Here is a 25824-nt window from a genome sequence, read left to right on the forward strand (position 1 = left end):
TGCGACCGTAAGGATTGGTCCAGGGAGTGAGACCGCTGATTGGACAGCGTGGTCACGTGCGGTTTTGGCGCCTAAAAGAGTGAGTTGAGAGACTTCTTCGAAGAGAACAATTAGTTTTAATGGTTGTCTGTAATCTCGGTATGCTTCTTCAACAAAGAACGAGCCTCCAGACTCGCCATAACACAATACACAAATTGCTGGAATTAATTAGCGGGTCAGGCAGCATCTCTGGAGAACATGAACAGGTGATGTTTCAGGTCAAGACCTTCTTTAGATGATTGTAGATAGGGTGGGGGGGGGGAGAGAGAAAAAAGCTGGAAAAGGGAAGAGGCAGGACAAAACATGGCAGGTAATAGGTTGACACAGGCGAGGGTTTTTTTTTTGATAGGCAGATTGTTGGAACAAAGGTCAGATTAGAACAATAGGTGTGAGACAGGTTTAGAGCTCCTGCAATTTCTTGTCTAGCTTCCCAGTGTCTTTGAATATATCTGATCAGGTCCGGGAGATTTATTGATCTTAGGATGTCCAGCATTTTCTCGACTGGACTGCAATACAGACAGTCCTCAAGACATTTCCATTAACTTCCCCATCTTCATGTCTTTATCCATGAAAAAATTGAGGAGAAATAGGCAGATGTATTATAAGTTTTTGTTTAATCAAAGTTGGCTTTGCCCCAATTTAGAACTTTAACTTGTGGACCAGCCCTGTCCTTAGCCGTATCTATTCTAAAGCTAATAGAACTGTGATCACTGGGCTCAAATTGCTCCCCGATTACACTTTGTAAGAGCCATGTGTGTTTGTACTAGCTGTTTAGCATGTTATATTATTTTGTATCTTGCTGTATTCTTTTTGGACACTTGGGGGTTGCCGTGAGATGAATACATCTATGGGCATAACGTACTAGGAGGAGTCAGAACTAGGTACTATCTGGGAATGCAGAGACGGGATGCGTCAGACACGGAGGAGCCTGGCAAGATATAGTTCTTAACAGACCTATGACGAGAGAAAAATTGGAGAGATACAAATCTGTTGTATTACTACTTCAATAAACGGCTAATTAAACTGAAACATCTTTAAAATCTCTCTGTTGTTGGTTTGCATCAAGATCGATCACTTCACCCTTTGTGAAGTGGTGGCAAGCGGAGAGGACTTTATTGTAAGGACTGATGTTGCCACTGCACACTTCATTGACTTGCCCTGCCCCATTCATGAAGCATAGATCAAGCTTTGCCCGCTCTCTTATAGGACCCTCTGTATATTGCCTGAGGAAACTTTCATGAACAAACTTGACAAATTCTACCTCGTCTAAGCTCTTGGCATACTGACAGTCCAGTCTATGTGGGAAAAGTTAAAATCCCCAACTATGACAACTGCCTTCAATCGTCAGGCACACAGTATTTGTTCCTCTAATTCCTGTTGACTATTTGGGGGCCTATAGGACAATCCCAACAAGGTGAATATCCCTTTTTTATTTCTGAGCTCCTATAGCCTCAGTGATGTCATTTTGGACTATTTTCGTGATTGTTTCCTTAATCAATAACCAACCCAATATCTTTTGCTCCAACCTCTATCTCACCTGTTGCATCTGTGCCCTGGAACAGTAAACTGCCAGTCCCGCTCCTAGCCAGGTTTGCAGGCTTAACTATCAGGTCCCAGTTGTACATACCTATCCAATATTTGAGTTGGTCTGCCTTAAGTTTGTCAGACATGTTGCATTGAAATAAATGGTTTTTTTTAAGTGGTGTTTCCTCGCTCCCTGCTATGCTCCTGTCTGTCTTGTCAACTCAACATGTTGTTATTGACATCTGCATCATTTTTCTCCCCTGTTCCTCTTTTAGCCTTATTGCAGTCGGGATGGCAGTTAGGCCACTGGTGTGCAGAACCTGTCCCACTGTTGCATTGGATCCCGTTTGCCTGCCAATCTGGTTTAAACAATCTCTGTTAGCACGAGGTTAATTCCCGGGATGGCGGGACTGTCATATGTTGAAAGAATGGAGCAACTGGGCTTGTATACACTGGAATTTATAAGGATGAGAAGGCATCTTATTGAAACATACAAGATCTTTAAGGGATTGGACACGCTAGAGGCAGGAAACATGTTCCCGATGTTGGGGGGAGTCCAGAACCAAGGGCCACAGTTTAAGTATAAGGGGTAGGCCATTTAAAACTGAGACGAGGAAAAACTTTTTCACCCAGAGGGTTGTGAATCTGTGGAATTCTCTGCCTCAGAAGGCAGTGGAGGCCAATTCTCAGGATGCTTTCAAGAGAGAGTTAGATGGAGCACTTAAAGATAGTCAAGCGATATGGGGAGAAGGCAGGAACGGGGTACTGATTGTGGATGATCAGCCATGATCACAGTGAGCACCGGGAGCAATCTTGAGATTATACTCTCAAGGTTCTGCTTGTTAACCTTTAACTTTGCTCCCTATGCAGGATCCCATCCCTTTTGCTACCTAAGCCATTTGTGCCAACATGTACAATGACTCCTGTCTGATTATCCTCCCCTTGACAATGGTCTTCACCTGTTCCTAAATATGCTGGACACTGGCTCCAGGGAGGCAACACATTATGTTTGAGCAGGAAGGAACTCCAAATGCTGGTTTACACTGAAGATAGACATAAATGCTGGAGTAACTCAGCAGTCAGGCAGCATCGCTGGAGAAAGGGAATAGGTGATGTCTCAGGTCAAGGCTCTTCTCGACCTGAAATGTCATCCGTTCCTTTTCTCCAGAGATGATGCCTGACCTGCTGGGTTACTCCAGCATTTTGTGTCTATTTATATTGTAGGGACATACGGATTAGCGGGGGGGTCTCGAACCCTCGGTTGGGCTAACGAGTCACGGGATGCGGGAGCGCGAGGTATAGTTGTGTCTGGCGCCAAACTCAAAAGATTAGATTAGATTATGTAAGCAGTTAAGTAGTGGTGTCCAAAGTAAGTGCGCAGCTTGTTACGGTTTTTGCTATGAATAAAGACCTTTGGATAATAACGCTCGTTTTGGACTCACTACATTGGTGACCCGAACGTAAGAACACGCAGAATGTCGCAAGTGGGAGCGAGCGCGGGCGAAGGTTCACCTACCGCCATTCTGGGCCCATCAGCTGCACCTGTGGTTTGTACAGGCGGAGTCGCAGTTCCATATAAAAAAGGTGGAGAGCGAACAGGAGAAGTACCACCACCTGGTGAGCTGTCTGCAGGCGGAGGTGGCTGCGAGGGTCAGTCAATATCTGACCAGTCCACCCCAAACGGAGCAGTACGTGGGGCTCAAGAGGCTCCTACTGAAGAAATTCGGCTGGAGCCAGAACCAGCGGGCTCTGAAGCTGCTCCATCTACCAGCGTTGGGGCAGCGGCTGCCGTCCGAGTTGATGACGGAAATGCTGACCTTGGTGGGCGACCATCAGCCGTGCATGATGTTCGAGGCGGCATTTCGAGAGAAGCTACCCCAGGACGTCAGGCTGGTGTTGGCCGACGTCTCGTTTGACGACCCGGGAACGTTCGCCGAGAAAGCCGACGTGCTCGTCAGGGAGCGGAACACCCGGGACGACTCGGTCAATCGTGTCTCGAGGCCCAGCGGCAGTCGGGGGAGCGGCCGGGAGAGCGACGGCTCGGCCGCTATTTCGCAGTCTGCCAGGCAAGAGGGGGCTGCAGAACATGTTTATTGGTCGCGGGCACAACCAGCACGGCAGAATAAAAGCGGCTGGTGTTTCTTCCATCTGCGGTGGGGCCGTGACGCCCGAAGTTGCAGAGCCCCGTGTACGTTTCTGGGAAATGCATGGGCCGATCGAACGTAGAGGCAGTTTCGATTGGCCGTAATCGCCGCCTCTATGTGACGGACCAAGAGACCAGGATCGTGTTTCTGGTGGATACGGGAGCAGTGGTGAGTATTGTGCCCCCCTACGGCTGTGAAGTTCAAGCGGGGGGGAAGGGGCCGCCCCTTATTGCAGTGAACGGTAGCGCCATTCGCACTTACGGTAAGAGGACTATGTCCCTGTCCTTTGGGTCTAGGACCTACCGTTGGAATTTCATCGTGGCGGATGTGGGTCAGGCCATTTTGGGTGCGGACTTCCTATGGGCGTTTTCGTTGGTAGTAGACGTCCACGGTAGCGGCCTGCAGCCCTCGGCCGACGAACGGCCCCGAAGTACGGGGCCTGCAGCCCCTCCAAGCTCCGCCCCATCCAGTTCAGCGATCCAGGCCATCACGGCCCTCAATCAGTTCGATGTGGTCCTAGCGGAGTTCCCGCAGCTCCTCGTTCAGCGGTTCGATGCACCTTCCGAGAAGCATGGGGTGGTGCAGTTCATTCCGTCCGAGGGGCCGCCGGTTTTTGCCCGGGCACGGCGCCTCCCACCCGAAAAGCTGGCCATGGCTCGAGAGGAGTTCCTAAACTTGGAGAGGCTGGGAATTATTCGGCCTTCGAGTAGTCCGTGGGCCTCCCCCTTGCATATGGTTTCCAAGGCATCTGGGGGATGGAGACCATGTGGGGATTTCCGACGACTTAATGCGGCAACACGGCCGGACCGCTACCCGATTCCGCACATACAGGACTTCTCAGCTAGCCTAGAGGGGGCTACAATTTTTTCGAAGATCGATCTGGTGCGGGGATATCATCAGATCCCGGTCCATCCGCCGGACATCCCAAAGACGGCTACCATTACTCCGTTCGGGTTGTTTGAGTGGTTGCGCATGCCTTTCGGCCTTAAAAACGCAGCTCAGGCATTTCAGCGTCTCATGGACCGTGTGGGTCGAGGTTTGCCGTTCGTGTTTATTTATCTCGATGACATTTTGATTGCCAGCCGTTCGGTCCAGGAGCACTTAGTCCACCTCCGCACTATATTCCAGAGGCTGCAGGACCACGGCCTGATTCTGCACCCGGACAAATGCCAATTCGGCCTGTCGGCGGTAGATTTTTTGGGTCACCGGGTTACATCGGCCGGAGCCACCCCTTTGCCAGCTAAGGTGGAGGCGGTCCACTCTTTTCCACGTCCTACTACCATCAAGGGATTGCAGGAATTCGTGGGCATGGTGAACTTTTATCACCGGTTCGTGCCTGCAGCAGCTCGGGTCATGCGCCCCCTTTTTCTATGCCTCGCGGGTAACCCCACCGAGATGGTATGGTCCGCATCTGCAGAGACGGCTTTTGTCGCGGTCAAACAGGCCCTCGCCAACGCCACCATGCTGGTGCACCCACGCTTCTCCGCCCCCACGGCGCTGACGGTGGACGCCTCAGACGTGGCGGTGGGTGGTGTTTTGGAGCAGCAGGACGAAGGTCAATGGCAGCCCCTGGCGTTTTTCAGCCGGCAGCTCTCGCGAGCCGAGCTCAAATATAGTGCGTTTGATAGGGAGCTTCTGGCCCTCTATTTAGCAGTCCGCCACTTCCGCTATTTTTTGGAAGGCCGTTCTTTCGTGGCCTACACGGATCACAAACCTCTGACATTCGCTTTTGCTAAGGTTTCTGATCCGTGGTCAGCTCGCCAGCAGCGGCACCTCACCCTAATTTCGGAGTTTACCACCGATGTCCGTCATATTGCGGGTAGGCTTAATACTGTTGCTGATGCCCTGTCCCGGCCGGCCATTCCCTCCGTTGCCATGGTAGGCGGACAGGTGGATTTCCAGGAGCTAGCGGAGGCTCAGCGCCTGGAAAAAACGGCCGAGGTGTACGCCTCCACAGCCTCGGGACTGCGTTGGAGCAGGTGGCGTGTGGCCCCACAGGTACCAAGTTGTGGTGTGACGTTTCCCTTTCACGCCCTCGCCCGGTGGTGCCTGCCGCCCTGCGGCGCAAGGTTTTTGAGGCCATTCACGGCCTGGCACATCCGTCCATCAGGGCGACTTCGGCCATGGTGGCCGCCCGGTTTGTCTGGCACGGCCTGCGGAAGCAGGTGGCGACCTGGGCACGGGCCTGTATTCCGTGCCAAACCTCCAAAGTTCATCGCCATGTCCTGCCCCCATACCAGAGATTTGAGGTTCCCCCAGTCCGTTTTTTCCACATCCACGTGGATTTGGTGGGTCCTTTGCCTTATTCCAGGGGTTATACTCATCTCCTGACAGTGGTGGATCGGTTTACACGTTGGCCGGAGGTGCTCCTATTGTCGGACACCTCGGCGGCCTCCTGTGCACGGGCCCTGGCGTTGCATTGGGTGGCCCGTTTCGGCGTACCAGCTATCATCACCACAGATCGGGGAGCCCAGTTCACCTCGTCCCTCTGGGCCGCGCTGGCACAGTTGTATGGGTCTCGTTTGCAGCAGACCACCGCCTATCATCCCCAATCCAACGGGATGATTGAGCGCTTCCATCGGCAGCTGAAGGCTTCCCTCTGTGCCCGACTGACCGGCCACGATTGGGCTGACCAGCTGCTTGGGTCCTCCTCGGCATTCGTACGGCCCCAAAGGCCGAGCTAGGCACGTCCTCGGCCGAGCTCGTCTACTGTTCGCCCCTGCGGGTACCAGGTGACATCCTCCCTTCCGCCCCCGCCTTGCCGCCGCCCGTTACGTTCCCTCCGGGCACGGGTGGGTTCTCTGGCTCCAGTCCCGACCTCCAGGCATGGAAGCACGGCGGTCCACGTCCCGTCGGACTTGCGGGACTGTGATTTTGTGTTCCTGCGGAAAGATTCCCACCGCCCCCCTCTTCAGCCGGTTTATCAGGGCCCGTTTCAGGTACTTAAGAGAGGGGCTGTTACTTTTACCTTACAGGTGGGTAATCGCCAGGAGCTCGTTTCAGTATCCCGGCTCAAGCCGGCCCATTTGGACCAGGACCTCCCTGTGTCGGTGGCCCAGCCGCCGCGCAGGGGCCGGCCAATGGCCGCCCCCCTGGTGCCGCCAGCGGCGCCTTGTTTGCCACCTCTCAGCCCCCCGCCGCCTATGGTTGGGCCCAGGCCCCCGTTCCCGATCAAGCGCTCTCCGTCGCCTACGCCCTCCGCTTCCGTGGCCCCTCCATCGCCTCCGGCGGCGGCGGCCTCCCCGCCTCCCGTCACATTGGCGGTATCGGTTTCCCCCCTCCGTACGCGTTCCGGGAGGGAGGTCCGGGCACCCGTGAGGTACGGTTTCGAGGGTTCTGGGGGGGGGTCATGTAGGGACATACGGATTAGCGGGGGGGTCTCGAACCCTCGGTTGGGCTAACGAGTCACGGGATGCGGGAGCGCGAGGTATAGTTGTGTCTGGCGCCAAACTCAAAAGATTAGATTAGATTATGTAAGCAGTTAAGTAGTGGTGTCCAAAGTAAGTGCGCAGCTTGTTACGGTTTTTGCTATGAATAAAGACCTTTGGATAATAACGCTCGTTTTGGACTCACTACAATATTATCTTTAAATCCCATTTGCGACCACTGAATCTCTATTCAAAACTATTCAAGCTCCGTAATGCGGCCAAATTACATCAAGCTATGCAAGTAAAGTGGGGAAATTAAACTCACATTTTAAACTGAGTTTGCTCAATTTAAAATTGAAGGAAATTGGAACATCCATATTGTTCAGAAACCATAAAACTTAGAAATTCCAAGTCCCCAAACAATGTCAGAATTAATTGAGTGCAAATTAACATACCACTTAGCCAAAAGCTTGGTATTTATTTCATCAAAGTAGCTGTAAAGATAGATCTGAAACTGTTCATTTCTACTCAGTGTCTGTTTTGTTTCGATAACCTGGCTAAAAATGCACAAAACTGCACAAAAGATCACCAGTTTTAAAATCAGTTTCAGTTCAATGCAGCCCTCGTTTCTTCACTTCTGTGCATCAGCTTTATAGCTATTGCAATACAAGGCTACATCAATATAATTGATTCTGGTTCCCTATACACTTACACCAAAATCCATTTTTTGAAAAGGAAATCTCTCTAAAAACAATTTTCTTTGTGGCTGTGTGCACTATCTTTAAAAAAAAAATTGTTCCAAGATCATAAACAAATTAGAATTACAAAGCAATCTGCATTTATTTATGGAATCATGGAAAATTTATGAAATGGAAGAACACCATGCTGCCCATTGTATCCATGCTAGTAACCTATATAACATAACTCTAAAAGATGCTGGTGCAAATGTTGTCACTCATTAGGGTCAGACTTTTCAACCCATCAATCTCTCCAGTTAACATTTCAATGAAATAATTTTAATTTCATACATGGCACCTACCCAGATCCACAGGTCTTGGCACAGATTGATTCCAGCTTGTACCAGTCCGATTTACATGTTAGACAGTCTGCCTTTGATGGGCCAGTGCAAGTCTCACAGCCTTTGTTACAAGCAAAGCAATGGCGCCGATCTGTGTAGTATCCATCAGGACAAGAGTCTCCGCATGTCTTATCTAATTGAGAGATAAATGGTAACATTAATTAACATTAGGAGATGAAACAATCTAGTGTGGAATACTTCCACCAGGCAGCTATTACGAAATAATTTATACCTAAATGTATTATAAGGGATATAGGTTTAACCAAACCAATTGATCATTTGTCTGACAAACAGAATATAATTGGCTGTAACAGTAATACAATTATACTTAATAGTTCCAAAGCAATTCCTATTTGGCAAATATTTGATTAATTTTACATTATTGCAACAACTTCATTGTGAAACCAGTTCCCTCACTGGGCAAAGGTAGTTATTGTGTTTGGTGGAGTAGTTTTCACATTTATTGCTAGTTTGTCAGGCATTATGATTTGGAAAAATAAATCAATGCTTAAAAAAACTGTTTTCCGTTCCTTTTGATAATTGTATTTCAATTTATGTGAATGTAAACCAGCATCTTCCTTATCTCTGTTAGGCAGATCTTTCAATCAGGAGGACATTTCCAGAGTAAGCTTTATGATCAAAACAAATAATCTTACTTGTAAAATTGATTTATGTTAATAGTTTGACACCTTTTAGAGTGAAAATCATGAAAATAGGTTAAAACAAAATGGGCTCTAAAATGAGATTTCGTACTCTTGGTTAAGAATAGTTATCAATAGCTCTTCATTTTAAAAATGCATCATGATATTATTCAAAAAGATAATGAAATCCTGGTTTGTTGATACTGTTAATGCATACTTACTGAGTAAAAAATTATTTGGTGTGCAGCTGAGACAATCATTATCTGTGGGCCCATAACAGCGGTAACATTTCTTGTGGCATGGTCGACAGATCTGGTCCATGTACATACTCAGATCACAGTTCTTGTGCATTACACAGTGCCCTTGATGATCTTTTATAAATCCATTCCTACAATGAATGCAGTCTGTTGAATGAGCTCCATTGCACGTGCTACATGATTTATCACACTCTGTAAATAAAAGAAAACATACATTACCCACAGTTTAAAAATTCGGAATGATATTACAAGCCATTTGTAGCAGTCATATAACGTAGAACATAGAAAAGTACAGCACAGAAACAGGCCCATTGAGTCACAGTGCCTATGCAGATCATGATGCCAAGAGAAACTAATCTCATCTGCCTGCACATGATTTGCCTATCTAAAGGCCTCCTAATTGCTACAATCGTTTCTACCTCCACCACCACTCCTGTTCATAGATTATGCTCTGACATTAACACGGTAATTCATTGAACTAGAATGGAAGTAACAAGATATTCAAGAGATTCAAGATAGCTTTATTTGTCATCCAAATTGGACGAAATTCAGTCACCTACAGTCCAACAATAAAAGCATTAAAATAGGCAGATTACACAATAAAGCATTAAAATAGGCAAATTACACAACCCCAAAAACACACAAAAAAAAGAAACATCCATCAAAGAAACATCCATCACAGTGAGTCTCCTCCAGTCCTCTCCTCACTGTGATGGAAGGCCACAATGTCTTTTCCCTTCCCCTGCCGTCTTCTCCCGCGGTCAGGTTGTTGTGGTTGCAGGCCGCGCCGGACGGTCCGCAGCGGGCCGACCCAGGCCCAGCGATCCGGGGCGGGCGAACACGCTGCCGCTGTTGCTGCACGTCGGGGCGGTCGTGGCTCCCAACATTGAAGCCCCCGCCCAGCAGAGACAAAATCCCGCGGCCTATTTTAGGCCGCGCCGGACGGTGAAATGTCCACGACCCAAGCCCCGCGACCTGGGGTGGGCGAACACGCTGCCGCTGCCGGAGCTCCCGATGTCGGCATCCACGTGGCCCGAGTCTAAGGCGAGTCGCAGCCGCTCCCGCAGCCTCCGAAGACGGCCGGCTCCGCTGATGGTAAGTCCGATCCGCGGGCTCTGCGAACCAGAGCCCTGGAGGCCGCCAGCTCCAGGAGTTGGGCCGATGGTAGGCCGCAGCAGGAACGGAGACCCGACCCAGAAAACAAAGGTCGGGTCTCCGTTCGGAAGGGACACATATTTACAATTTTACAGTTCCCCCCTCCCCCCCACACATAGTACACAAACACAAAAACACGACATCACATCGACAATTAAGACACAAAAAACAACAAAACACAAAGACAAATGGACCGCAGGTAAGCCGCAGCTGCTATGGCAGCGCCGCCATTTTGTACATATGTTTGAAAATTAACTTTGACAGTTTTGAGTTCAGAACTCTGATTGAGGTTATGCTTTAAGTAAATTAAGAATATGTTTATCTGCAGCCAAAAGAAAATTCAAGATGTTGAAGGGCTATGGTTGCCAACTGTTCCGTATTAGCCGGGACATCCCATATTTTGGGCTAAATTGGTTTGTCCCATACGGGACCGCCCTTGTCCCGTATTAGGCCCAGACGGCGCTGTCGGCCTGGACACTGTAGGCCTGGGCAGTGCCGCCTAATGAAGGTTGCGTAGCAAACCGCCTCCCGGCCCGGGCGGCCGCCATTGGTGGAGCAGGCGCATGTGGTCGCTGGCTAGGTGAGGTCATGTGGGGCGCGGGGCAGTGACGTCACCTTGTCCCTTATTTGGGAGTGAGGAGGTTGGCAACCCTATGAAGGGTGTTAACATGGAGTCATAGAATCATATAGTCATAACATCTCTTTATTAAAGCTTTTCCTTAGCAGACCACCTAAACAAATGTAATTCTACTTTATGATTAAAAATGTTAAATGACAGTGCCCTTTCTTTGTATTCTCACAACTCTGGTTGTTTCCAATTGTGCTCACCCTGGCAATCTTTAGTATCAACGTCAATGTAAGTTCCTTCAGGGCAGCTATCCAAACACTGCCCTTGATACATAACTGAAGGAGGATCAGCACACTCTTCACAGTCATCAGAGTCTGGACCATCACATACTGAACATTTTTCGTAGCACAAACTGCATGTAAAGGTTTGTGTGTTTTGAAACCATCCTTTGGGACAATCCTCCAAACATGTTTCATTGTGAAAGAAAAAATATCTGCTGCATTCTGTGGAAATCAAACACATTATTGTCAGCTTCCAAAGAGTTGATAATACAATGGCAAGCATATCATCTCAGCAAAACAATCACATGTGATTATTATATCAAGCTTGGCTGGAAGTATGTAGTTTCTAGAATTAGTTATAACAAATTTGTTGAACAAAAAGTCATGGTCATATAAACAAAAGCAACCCATTCATTCTTGTCAATTTGTTCTGCACCTTCTTGCATTGAGATCTTTTGACATCCACTTAAACACCCTAGAAAACTACAGACATATATAGTTGTTAAATCTACTGATTTAATTAAGCATAAATTCAAATGGGTTTTATCCCCTATTTTCCAAAATGCAAGTTTGAATATTTAGATTTGCAATTACAAACTAACCCATCATTCATTTAATAATTTATATGACTCATTGTGGGAAAACTGGGGTGTAATTATTCATGAATCTAAGTTACTGACATGCAGCGATATCTGCTTGTTGAAAGATGGCTGCAGAGTAAGAATTCCAAATGAGATTGGAATTGTATTAGGAAGGAAATGCAGATGCTGGTTTAAACCGTAGATAGACACAAAATGCTGGAGCAACTCAACAGGACAGGCAGCATCTCTGGAGAGAAGGAATGGGTGACGTTTTGGGTCAAGAACCTTCTTCAGACTGAGAGAACTTCAGAATTTACTCAGCCTAAAGAAGGGTCTCGACCTGAAATGTCACCCATTCCTTATTTCCAGAGTTGCTGCCTGTCCGGCTGAGTTACTCCAGCATTTTGTGTCTATCTTTGGAATTGTATTAAGTAAGTTTAGTACCTATGAATACCTATGAATAAAAGAAAGTCAAGCAATGGTGAGCCAGCATTGAGAGTCTTGAACCTTATATGAAACTGAATGAGAAAGAAATATAACCTCTCAAATTCTGGGAACTTATCCCATTTGATACTGTGCATGTTCATAAGGTCATGTGATAGGAGTGGAATTAGACCATTCGGTCCATCAAGTCTACTCCGCCATTCAATCATGACTGATCTATCCCTCCTTCCTAACCCCATTCTCCTGCCTTCTCCTCATAATCTCTGACACCTGTACAAGCGGCCCTCAACATCAATGTGAACTTTAAAATTTCAAGAGCACTATCCTCAAAAAAATAATTTGTATTGAGAAGTCACTACATGCATAATTACTTGTTTCTTCATGATATCAATAATGTGCATCGTGTCCTGCAATACGATAGCTACACACTTTCAGGTTTGGCTCCTGGTTGCTGATCTGGTGAGATTAATTGCCCGCCTTATACAATATGGTATATAATGGACAGGGAAGTCAGATGATATACACAAAATGCGGGCGTAACTCAGTGGGACAGGCAGCATCTCTGGAGAAAAGGAATGGGTGACGTCTTGGGTCGAGACCCTTCTTCAGACTAAGAGGCAACACTCACTGGGAGTTCTGCTAAGACAGAATCAGAAAGCAAACAGTATGGAGTAGGAAACAAGTATAGGTAATTAGCAGCTAAACACAGCAAATAAGATGGAGAAGATTTGAAGACAATTGAGGAATTCTGCAAGGACAACAGCAAAATAATATTGTATATTTTTTTGTTCTCCCAAGATAGACTGGAATAAATAACATTTATATCCAAAGCCCAGGAGGCTTTATACGCAGCTTCATAAATTTAAAAAACTACCAATACTTAAAATCGGAAATAGAATCCGAAAATACTGCAAATACTCAGCAAACAGACCAAATATCTGACTGATGTGTGGGAAGAACTTTAACAGCCACAATAGAGTGAATCAATATGAAACACCTCCGCTCAGTCCGTCTCAACCAACCTGATCTCCCGGTGGTGCAGCACTTCAACTCCCCCTCCCATTCCCAATCTGACCTTTCTGTCCTGGGTGTCCTCCATTGTCAGAGTGATGCCCAGTGCAAATTGGAGGAACAGCACCTCATATTTCACCTGGGCAGTTTAAACCCCAGCGGTATGAACAACTCAGGTAGTCCCTGCTTCCCCTCTCTATCTCCTCCCCTTCCCAGTTCTCCCACTAGTCTTCCTGTCTCCGTCTACATCCCAGCTTTGTCCCGCCCCCTCCCCTGACATCAGTCTGAAAAGGGTCTCAACCCGAAACATCACCCATTCCTTCTCTCCCGAGAGCTGCCTAACCCGCTGAGTTACTCCAGCATTTTGTGTCTACCTTCAATATGAAAATGGTATTGGTATGAGGACGCCCGCCCGCCCCGGATCGCGGGGCTTGGGTCGGCCCGCCGCTGACCTTTCACCGTCCGGCGCGGCCTGGAACATGGCAACGACCCCAGCCTGACCGCGGGAGAAGAAGGCAGGGGAAGGGAAAAGACATTCTGGCCTTCCATCACAGTGAGTAGGGGACTGGAGGAGACTCACTGTGATGGGTGTTTCTTTTTTTTCTTTCTTTTTTTGTGTTGGTTGGGGTTGTGTAATTTGCTTATTTTATTGCTTTTATTGTTGGACTGTGGGTGACTAAATTTCGTCCAAAAAACTTGTTTTTTGGATGACAAATAAAGATATCTTGAATCTTGAATAGAGCCATTGCTGGGCTAGTTACAAATCACTAATCAAGAGGTGGAGACCGGGTTTAAGAGAGATCCCAGAAGAGATGGTGAAGGTCAGGTGAAGTCAGATGTCAAAGGCAGATAGAAGACATCAGTGAAGGCCATGATGATGGGGTGGGGGAAGGAGACAGCAAACTGATGGATTCCAATAAGCTGACTTTGTGCTGGGAGTCATGGAGTGTCAGGATTAGAATTGGGCTGGGCAGTGATGAGCCTGAAAGGAACCTACTGTAAGGGAAAAGCCAAAAAAGAAAGGAGCAAGTAGATGATGCAGAAATTTGGTTCACTGAAGCAGATCTCAAATCCTTTAAATTTAACATTATAAAGACTAGCCTCTGCATCATCTCTGCAGGTCACAGACGCGCAAGCTGAATTTGGTGATAATTGAGTCAAAATAAGTCGGATATAATTTGACATGTTCAATTTAAAGACTTACAGTGCAAAATAATCACAGATTTTGAGAAAACTGTTTTGTAGAGTAGTCATCAGAACATGGAATGCTTTGGCACAGGGAATGGGTGAGGTACATAGCATTCAGTGTTTTCAAAGTATATAAAATCATGAGATGAATAGATTGGGTAGATGCACAGTCTCTTGCCCAGAGTAGGTGAATTGAGGACCAGAGGACATAGGTTCACGGTGAAGGGGAAAAGATTTAATAGGAATCTGCCATGTATGGAACAAACTGCCAGAGGAGGTAGTTGAGCCTGGCACGATCCCAACGTTTAAGAAACAGTTAGACAGGTACATGGATAGGACAAGTTTGGACGGATATGAACCAAGTGCAGGCAGGTGGGATTAGTGTAGCTGGGACATGTTGGCCGGTGTGGGCAAGTTGGGCCGAAGGGCCTGTTTCCACACTGTATCACTCTATGACACCATGACTCCATGACAAAGATAAGTGGCCAACGTTTTGGAGAACTCAATTACAGACTGGAAAGAAACCAAGGCAGTAGGAAACGGTTTTGAATCATTCAAGCAAATTGCTCAATCAATTACAATTGGAATATTGCACCATTGGAAACTTCAGTAGTTTCTTAACGTGTTTTTACCAAATATAAAACACCAGCCTGACTTTTTATTAGGTATCGTAGTCCTAGTTCTTTCAAAATAGACTGTAAATACAATGTTTTACTGAAAAGTAAATTATGCAATCAGCCCCACCTGTACAACTATTTCCATCACACTCTTCACAGTTCATTGGGCAGCGTTTACAAAGTCCATCTGAACTAGCATAATGTTGCCTGGAGCATTTCATTTGACAACTTTTGTTCTCCCGAATGAAGGGCTTGACACAGGACTGGCAGTTTGTGGGGCTAACCTCACATCGTTCACAGGCATCATCACACTTTGCACAGGTATAATCAGCGCTTTTAAAATGTCGTCTAACAAAAATGAAATATTGTGATTTAGACATACATCTTACAGTAAAAAAACATAACAAAATAGAATTCAGTTCAAGGAACTAAACCAGACATGCTATTCCTGCTTCTCGCGATGCTTTGTTGTGCTTAGAGCTCATCAGAAATAACAGGAAATTGTAACTCTTCAACAGACCAGAACATCAACATTTTCTCTAGGGTTGCAGTTCTCTAGTAAAGACAGCAAGATCCATATGAAAATAGCAGCAATATCTTGTGCAGGTTTGGGTCCTGGCGGCCTCTGGCTCCAGCAGTTCCCACCTCCGTTAGATCAAACATTTTTTTTACAGTAGTAGCATTGATTTAGTTTAGTTTTGTTTATTATTGTCGTGTGTACTGAGACACAGTGACAAGCTTTTGTTTGTATGCTATCCAGTCAAGAAAAATACAATACATAAACACGATCAAGCCGTCCACAGTTCAAAGTTAAAGGATAAAGGGTATGGCTTTTAGTGCATTGATATAACATTGAAGATTTGATGGAAAATTTACAGTGCTATGAAAGACTTTCAAACCACTGAGGATTTCTGGCCAGAAATTACATTCTTGTAAATGTAACACCATGAGCATAGATATGGTCCAGAATGAAAAGTTGCAAAATGAAATGGTTTAAAGATGGATAGCAACAAGAACATTTATCTAGTCTGCTCAAGACATTTTCATTTATTACTTCTTGTACTCAAAAGATTTAACAAATGAACACTGTGAATAGTATGCAAGATGTCTCAATTAAAAAGCAAAATATAATCTAATCATATTATCCAGCAAATTGGATCAATTATATGTTCTTCCCTTGTTAATATTTTACTAATGCACAAATTAAGGTTTGTAAAAATCATTTGTTAAAATCTATTTCAGAACGTGTTTCAAAATGCACTTAGAATAGGCATCAAATGCAAATTAAATTATCTGTTGGAATTATGAAATAAAGAAGAAAATGTTGGAAAAAACTCAACATGTGCGATAAAATCTATGGAGAGAGTTACAGGGTTACTTTTTTAGGTTGATGAATTTTCATTAGAATTCAGAAAAGTTAGAAATCTTTGTGTTTCATTTTGCAGGAAAATGGGAGTGTTGGAGAAAAGAACAGTGGTGATGGGCGAGAGATCAAGAGAGTGAATGAGGAGTTTAATAATGACGTTAATTGCAGAGTACCTACCTGTAGATACAAAAGGTGATCACATTTTGCCCCTTGTCGGGCATCTACGTATTGATTGAGAATATTTTCCTGAACAAACTTAACAAATTCCAACCCGTCCAAGCCCTTAGCATTAAGACCACTGGCAGTCCCAGTTGATATGGAAAGTTAGAACCCCTCAGTATAAAACCATATTATTCTTACAGTTATCTGTGATCTCCTTACATACTGCCTCCTCCAATTCCACTGACTATCATACAATCCCACCAAAGTGATCACCTCCTTCCTATTTCTTAGTTCCACTCATACAGCTTCACTGGACTATTCCCCCAGGAACACCCTCTCTTAGTGTCCACAATGTCCTCCTGAATTAAAAACACAACTCCCCCTCCTTTCTTACCTCTACCCCTATCCCTCGTGTAACATTATAGCCTGGAACTGCTATGCCTGACTCTCCTTCAGTCATATTTCCGTAATAGGTATGATATCGCAGCACCATGTACCTATCTGTGCCCCAAGTTCATCTGTTTTACTGTCAGGCTGTCAAGCCTCACATTGAAATAAATGCAGTTTAATCCATCAGTTTTCCCTCACTCCCTGCCCTTCTCCTGCCTGTCCTGTCCACTGAACCTGCTCACTTAAACTTCTGTATTTGCCTCACTCTTGTGAAAAAAAGTTTTCCAAACAGTTATACAACAAATGGTGTTGAATAAAGCTATAATTTAACTTATGACTAGTGTGTTTAACACTGCCCTTGCATTGTAACTAATTATTTTCTTACGCAATGCATTGGGTGCAGCTACTTCAGAGCAAAAAACAAATTGATTTTTGCAGGAAAAAACATTCACCTGCTTTGAAAGTGTCTTCAGATGTCATCTTTTAAGGGTGTGTTAAATTTGTTTGAAGCAGTAGAGAACCTTCTCCAGGTTTCACAGGTTGTCATATGTCTTAATCATTCAGCTTTATATTTGGTGAATGTGACCAGGCATATGGATACACTATTTTGACTTATGTCCTTCATGCCCCCTGTCCAAATTCCTAATTGTGTCAACCTGAAAACCAGCAAAAATAGTCGGCGGATTGATGGAATATGTTTTCTTAAACAAAGGCAAGATTGAACATTGCCCACCAAGCTCAGACGAAACTCAAGATTTACTGTTGTCGGTACTGTTCAGAGACGCACAACTACCAGATTTTTGAGGCAATGTCATTGTATAGACTGTTAAAATATCCTGAATAACATTAAATAATTCAGGGGATTTACTATTGTATTAGTAACCAACTAAATATATTTTCACTATATTCGTTTTGTTATTTACTTACTGTGGACATTCACTTAGACACCTCCCCATGTAAACGTAAAGTGGATGTTGTGGCATTGTAATACATCGCTGGCAGTTAGTCTTGTTTACTGAACAGATCTCACAACCTTCTTCACATCGCTCACACTTTGCAGTAATTGAATTTGCAAAGGTCTGACTTCGACAGCTCTTGACGCAAATTGCATTGTTTTCAAGATACAGACCTAAGTATCAAAATAAATAATGCATTTAATTACGAATTATACTTAGAACTTAGTCTAATTTATTGGACAGGAGCCATTCAAAAAAGAGTTCCGAGCTAGCAAGTTCCAGTAAGGGTGAAAGACAAAAATGGCAAGATTAGGAAATCTTGGATGACAAAGGATATTGAAGTACTGGAAGAACTTAGAAGTCTGGGCCAATTAAGTTACTCCAGCACTTTACTTCTTGCTCAAGATTCCAACACTGCAGTCTCCTATGCCTCGAAGGATATTGAAAGCTTAATCAGGAGACAAAAATTGAAGAATATGGCAGCTATAGGCAACTGGAATCAGGTTAGTCTCTCGAAGGATATAAAAGAAAAGAATTAGGAGGGCTAGAGGGGCACAGAACTTTTCTCAAGCCCCCGTCCCTCCAACTGCCCTCTTAAGACCCTGCATCTGACCACAGGTCCAAATCAAATGTTGGGTTTTCACCATCCCTCCTGACCTCCTCCTCTCTTATGCAGAACAGTTTATCCTCAGCAGAGGCTTTACCTTTGTAACCTTTGTCCATAGCTCAACAAGTTCCAAGCTCATCATAATGTTAAGCTCTTCTTCTATTGCCTCCACTACCGGGTAGCACAGAGTCCTTGCCCCCACCCCAAGTGACAACTCTTTCTCCCATCCCAATATTCCTCTTCCTCCTGGACTCTCCCACCTAGCTTTCTACCTTTTATGATTTTGATGTAACATTTTAGTCGCTAATTATGCTACAATATCTGTATCTATTGTAGGTACCTACTGTACCTATCTGTACCTACAATGCCTATTGTGCTAGGTACATCTTATGACTTTTTGAGAAAACAGATGTGGCATGATCCTTTGGATAGCTGGATTTAATCTAAAGCTGTTATCTTGCCCGAGGACAGGCAGGTGAAATATTTAATATCCCTGGTCGTTGAAAGTATCCTTTATGCATTCATTCCTTTCAGCTCAGTTCCTAATTGGAATGTCTCCTAACACCATAACCTCTAATAAAATAAGGTGATTGTTTCACTTACACAATTCATTAAGATGGATGGGGTTTTATGGGTAAACTCCTAATTTTATGGATGTGTATGTATCTGCAGTAGGCATTAATGGATTTTTATTTATCAACAATATGCCTGATCTAGGGGGCACTTAACGTTGATATTCGGTTCCAAAAATAGGAAAGTGCTGCATTGCCCAAATATGATAAACCAACCAAAAATACAAACAGAAAATATTGCTTTCTGCAAAGCTCCCAAAAGAAAGATAACAATTTGCTTGAAGAAGACTGGTGCTTTACAAATAAATGAAATATTTGTTTGCAGAAAGAAGGAATCTTGGAGTTTAGTACCTGGAGGACAACTGGTGCATTCATTCCATCCCTCTCCTGTGCATGTATTGCACAGGTCACTACAGCGAAGACAGTCATTTTCTTCAGCTAAATGAAAATTAGAGCAGAAGTTTGTATCGCTGCAGTCCAGTAAGTTAAGACTGTTCTACTCATTCAATTGCAATCACACTATGAATGTTATTCAAGTAGATGGAAAACAATTTTGCCACTTATACAAGACAGTTTATTGTCTCCATTGCACTGGCACTATTTACAGATGTAGTGAGGGAAGAGGCAATGCTATCCATCACATGCTTTCCACACCTAATGTCTCCAGCAATGTACTCTGGCAGCAATGACCAAACAAGGTAGTCCCAAGGAGATAGACACAAAAAGCTGGAGTAACTCAGCGGGACAGGCAGCATCTCTGGAGAGAAGGAATGGGTGACGTTTTGGGTCGAGACCCTTCTTCAGACCCAAGGAGAGCTGGCATGACCTTATTAATTTATTATACTAATAGATTAGATTGTGCTTCTAATGGCCAAATCTCCAAGATTTGGAGGATAAGGATTGCTGAAAAGTTAGAAAGAGTTTAAGAATTAAGCAAAAGATATGCAAATGCTGAAATGAAAGCATGCACAAAGTCTCATGAGTTAATAAAAACAGAAAATGCTGGATACACCTAGCAAATCAGGCAGCGACTGTGGAAGGAGAAATAATTAATGTTTCAGGTCAGAGGCCTATTACTAATGGTCATGTACTAATGGTTCTAAGGATGCAAACAATCTGGTTCATTCTCAGGCAGGGAGATGGACGGAGTCAATGTCTAGGATTTATTATAGTGCTTTGGTCATCCTGCCATTTGATTGCCACTAAAGAATTCATCATGCACTGTACCCTGAATGAATCTTGTTTACTACATCCCAACAATCTCATTTACTACATCCCAACAATCTGACGTATTCCAACATAATTCAATAAGCACACAAGAACAGCATGCAAAGAAAAAAGTCAGTTTAAAGAAATAATGTCCTGTTAAGTCATAAATGATTTAGTATTCACAAAATATTTATTAAACTATAATGTTAGATTGAGTTTGCTTGTGAAATCTTTTTTTTTTTCCTCTTCATCCAGTTATTTTCTTATCAGCAAAATATTATTTGTGTCCCATGAGCAATAAATGGGATTTGTACCTATATCTATTAGCTCAGTTCAGTTTAGCTTATTGTCACATCTACTGAGTGAGTGAAAAGCTATTGTTGCGTGCTATCCAGTCAGCAAAAAGATATTTTAATAATCTTCACCGCACTAAGTGCTTAAGCAAGTGCTTCAAATTGTTGTTTATGTTACTCACCATTCCAGTAGCGTCCATCTTCACAGACCTCCGAAGAAGGTAAGATGCACGTACCATCTTGAAATTTGAAAGGATCTTTGCAGGACTCACATTCGTTAATGTCAGGACCAACGCATGTGCTGCATGCAGGATGGCAAACATCACACGTGGCACTATCTTTGTTACCATAATAACCAGGTGTGCAGGTGCTTACACATTCAAATTCTAAAATAATACAAATATAATAGCTAGGTTAATAAACAAACAAGTTTGGCAGAAGAGAGAGAATTTGAGGTATATTTCTGCAAAGGTCTCCAATCTCACATCATAAATACATACATGTAAATGGATAGATAAATGTTTCTTCAAAGTATGCAAAGATCTGATAATAAAAGATAGGAAACACTTGTCCTCTCTTCAGATTATGATATCATTTTTCAAGCATGCTTCTGCCATTCTGTTCTATGGAGCACCCTATCATACCATTTAACCCATTGGTATCTCCAGCAGTAATTATATTTATTCCTTTCTAGCAAGGAATTATTCTTGCAACCCTTTACCTTATCTACATGCTGTTATTGGTGACATAATTCCCAGGCACAGATCAGTCTTTATTTGTACATGGTTCCCTTCACTCCTCTAATATTTATGTGTGAGTTTATCTATCTAGAATTACTTGTTCAAATACTCACCTATCTGTCTTATTCTCTCCAGCCTCTGTTAACAATAATTTTTCAAAAATGTGCCTGTTGAAATCTGTTCTGCACTCAGTGCTGGTCATTTATCGCCTCCTCTGCTGTGATGTGAGCAGATTTCCAGCTCCAATCTATAATACTTTGAGTTCTAATGTCTCATTATTTCACCTTGTCTCTGCAATCTCCCCCAGCCCCCTATCCTTGACCCCAGACATACAACTTGTCCTCCAACTCAATTTTCTTTTACCTCTCCTCCAATAGCACCACAGTGATGCTGGTGCTGAAACTGCTGCCTCACAACTCCAGTGATTCCAGTCAGACTTCATCCCCCTTAGCCCACTAGGTAATTTTGGATCATGATAGTACCTCGTTATTTGTCCTTAGAACCCTTTTTGGCAAGTAAATCGCCTTTCTAGATCCAGAGAGGGAACAGGATAGGGCAATATGAGGAAAAGGTTTGTGGTGGGTGGGAGGCAGCAGACAATAGAGTTCATTCAGGAAAACGTGACCCAGTCATAATTATTGACAGATATATTTGCACTGGTAAGATTAATGTACACAAAGTGACTTGTTTAATGTCAAATCTGAGCATTGCTTACCTGAAGAGAAGAAGCCAGTTTCACACCAATAGCACTGAGTATCATCACACTGCGTGCAATTCTCGTTGCATGGCGTGCATTCCATTGTGTCTTCTGTTTCATAGGTCTTAGATGGACAGCTTGAGTAACACTGCTGATGAAACCTTAAGATAAAATTATTTTTAAATGGTTGGTCTTTGTAGTGTTCAGAAATTATGATACTATATTCATTATGTTTTCATCTTTTACAGAAGATTCTCCTGAAACGTAAATGCTTTCGTTATAGAGTCAGAATTATGTCATAAGGTCATAAGTGATAGGAGCAGAATTAGGCCCTTCAGCCCATCAAGTCCACTCCGCCATTCAATCATGGCTTATCCATCTCTCCCTCCCAACCCCATTCTCCTGCCCTCTCCCATAACCCCTGACACCTGTACTAATCAAGAATCTATCTATCTCTAGCTTAAAAATATCTATTGACGGCCTCCACAGCCCTCTGTTGCAAATAATTCCAGATTCACCATCCTCTGACTAAAGAAATTCCTCCTCATCTCCTTCCTAAAGGAACATCCTTTAATTCAATCTGCTATGATCGCTGGTCCTAGACCTTCCTACTAGTGGAAACATCCTCTCCACATCCACTCTATCCAAGCCTTTCACTATTCGGTAAGTTTCAATGAGGTTCCCCCTTATCTTCACTGACCATCACTACTATACTAATACCACTTGCCTGCATTAATTCACATCCTTCTCTGCTCAGTCATGGCTCTTTTAAATGTTGTGAGGTACAAGGAAATGGAGATGCTGGTTTACAAAAAAAGACACAAAGTGTCAGGTGATCTCTGGAGAACATGGACAGCTGACGCTTCAGGTCTGAAGAAGGGTTCTGACCTGAAACATCATCTATCCATGTTCTCCAGAGTTACTGCCTGATCCGCTGAGTTACTCCAGCACTTTGTGTCTTTTTTCTTAAATGATGTTCCTGTCCCTTCCTCCACCACCTGCTCATTCTAACTACCAACTTCTCTCGGTGTAAAAGATTTACCCCTCAGATATCCTTTAAACCTCCTGCTTCTCACCTTAAACCTATGCCCTTTAGTCTTGGAGTTCCTCTACCAAGGGAAACAGACATTGGCATTCTAGCCTATGTATGCCCTCCATACTGATGTTTCTTTATATTTATAACAACTGGCTTCAATTTTAATGGTCTAATGTCTTACCATGTACTTGTATGTCACAAAGGTATTTTAATGCTCTTAATAATGAAGAATAATGATCATAATAGTCAGACTTTCTACGCTTCTAAGCTGGGTACAGATTTTACTAATGTGGCCAAGTTTCTCAGTAAGTACAAGGAAGTAGAAAGAGGCAGCTTTTCACCTTTCAGCAAATAAAGATGTGGAACTCATTGCCACAGAGGGTTGTGGAGGCCAAGTCAATGGATATTTTTAAGGTAGAGATAGACAAATTCTTGATTAGAACGAGTGTCAAGGCAGGAAAATTGAATTAGGAGGCAGAGATCAGCCATGATTGAATGGCGGAGTAGACTCAATGGGCTGAATAGCCTAGTTCTACTATAACTTGTGAAGATGATATCAATAATATTGAGTACTAAGCAATGTTTTATTCTCTTTACCTAAGAAGGATATAATTGTCATAGAGCGAGTGCAACAAAGATTCACCATTTTATTTCTGGGATGCAGGTATGCAGTATTACATTTGTCTGTATTAGACTGTATTAGAACCATATCCCTCCATTTTTATTGTTTTTGTCGAATTGCTTCTTAAATTGAATCATTGCATCTGATTCCACCATATCCTCTGGCAGTGCATTCTAGATATCAGCCATTCTCTGTGTAAAAATGTTATTCTCCGATTCCCTTTAAAACTCTTTCTTCACCTTAAACGTGACCTCTTATTTTTGATACCCCCACAATGGGAATTTTTTGACTAGCAACCCTATCTAAACCCCTTTTAATCTTGTATAGTTCTATCAGGTCATTCCTCAACTTTCTTCACTCCAGGGAAAACACCCCCAGCATTCTCACTACAACTAAAGGCCTCCAATTCAACCGACATCCTGGTGAATCTCCTTTATACCCCATCCTTTCCACATTTCTGGATCAATAGTACAGACTCCGACTACTGGTCCAGGATTTGAGCCACAATGCTCTAACTCAAACAATGAAATTCTAATAACAAAATATAACTTACATGTAGAATCCATCTGTACATGATTTACATTTTGTTGGATCATCTGTAGAAAGAAACAGACATTGTCGTATTGGTTGTGTAAAAGAACGGTGTACTTGTGTGCAATTAATTTTTTTAGTCTCTGGTGACAATTCTTTACTACAGCACAATACAGAAGGTATTATCGAGGTTGCAAATACATAAAAATTGAATGTATCCAACATTTGCTCTAAGCAGTAGCCCACAGCGAAATAAGTGACTTTTCCTTTTGGAATATGGGGTAAATAAGTGAAATACATTAGGTCTAAGTGTATATCAAAGATGCACTGCAACTGACTGGCACTGCAGTGAGGGGTAGGGAAACCAAGAGGTCGAGTCCACATTTTGTCACCAGTCCCATTCTTTACAGACTTTATAGAAATTGTTCTTTAGGAGTATTTAGTTATTTATTATTATTGTCACGTGCACCAAGTGTGGAAATTTTGTTTGCATGATTTCCAGGTCAAATACCATACATGATTACAATTAAAAGCATACACGTATACCAGGTAGTACAACTGACCCTAACAGACCCCATTATAACGGATTTTAGTTGTAGCCAATGATAGTCCTCCTCCCTTCTCTCCAGCTACCGCTTCTTTCTGTTGGCCATCGCTTTGTCCACTCAGCTTCTCACCCCCATCTTTTCCCATTGCTTTGTCCACTCTACCGCTCTCTCCTCCCCCTCCTCCCGTTGCTCTGTCCAATTGGCCTCTTCCACATCCACCGCCACCTCGTCCTCCTTCTCTCTTGGAGTCGCTGACATACTCCATCTTGGAAGATGTTGGCGAAGATGGGAGAGGAGGAGGTGGTGGTGGCGGAGGGGGAGGGGTCAGACAAAGCGCCGGGTGAGAGGGGAGGGACCGAGTGCGTCCTGTCCATACTGGCGGCCTGAAGAAAGCGGGTCCTGTCGGGGGCTACAATGTTAGCTGCACAACCGCCGGGTCAACCGGTGAAGAAGGGCTCGCGGGTGCAGACTAACAGCATCGGCGACTAATTTTAATGTGAAGCGATACAAATTGCTGGAGTAACTCAGCCGACTGAATCAATCTGTAGAAGGGTCCCGACATCACCTATTCATGTTCTCCAGTGATGCTGCCTGACCTGCTGAGTTATTCCAGTACAATCTGTCCTTTTGTGTATTTATGTTAATTACATACAATGATAATACATTCAGTTATAATGGATAATTGGCAATCACGGACACCATTCCACCCCCTATGTTCTGTTATCATCATATCATATCATCATATCATATATATACAGCCGGAAACAGGTCTTTTCGGCCCACCAAGTCCGTGCCGCCCAACGATCCCCGTACATTAACACTATCCTACACCCACTAGTACCAATTTTTTATTTTTTTTTACATTTACCCAGCCAATTAACCTACATACCTGTACGTCTTTGGAGTGTGGGAGGAAACCGAAGATCTCGGAGAAAACCCACGCAGGTCACGGGGAGAACGTACAAACTCTTTACAGTGCAGCACCCGTAGTCAGGATCGAGCCTGAGTCTCCGGCGCTGCATTCGCTGTAAAGCAGCAACTCTACCGCTGCGCTACCGTGCCGTTATAATGAGGGTTTACTTGCTATAGTTACAGGGAAAGTGTAGATAAAAAAATACAAGACCCTCAACGAGGTAGACTGGGCAATAAGGAATTCATATCATATCATATCATATACATACAGCCGGAAACAGGCCTTT

At 44.0% G+C, this 25824-nt stretch overlaps 1 protein-coding gene across 1 annotated transcript in view; it reads right to left on the reverse strand.

The window, feature by feature from the left end:
* pcsk5b (proprotein convertase subtilisin/kexin type 5b) overlaps nt 1-25824 on the reverse strand; it is a 254563-nt gene that overhangs the window by 8675 nt on the left and 220064 nt on the right. The window contains exons 25-33 of the mRNA XM_078396247.1: nt 24100-24142; nt 21907-22049; nt 20634-20837; nt 19301-19387; nt 17742-17943; nt 15024-15244; nt 11035-11277; nt 9016-9243; nt 8115-8286 (exon numbers count right to left, since the gene is read on the reverse strand). Coding sequence (XP_078252373.1) covers nt 8115-8286; nt 9016-9243; nt 11035-11277; nt 15024-15244; nt 17742-17943; nt 19301-19387; nt 20634-20837; nt 21907-22049; nt 24100-24142 — 1543 coding nt within the window. The remainder of the gene's footprint in view (nt 1-8114; nt 8287-9015; nt 9244-11034; nt 11278-15023; nt 15245-17741; nt 17944-19300; nt 19388-20633; nt 20838-21906; nt 22050-24099; nt 24143-25824) is intronic.

This window comes from Rhinoraja longicauda, chromosome 3 (genome assembly GCF_053455715.1).
Source record: "Rhinoraja longicauda isolate Sanriku21f chromosome 3, sRhiLon1.1, whole genome shotgun sequence".
NCBI classification, from domain to species: Eukaryota; Metazoa; Chordata; class Chondrichthyes; order Rajiformes; family Arhynchobatidae; genus Rhinoraja; species Rhinoraja longicauda.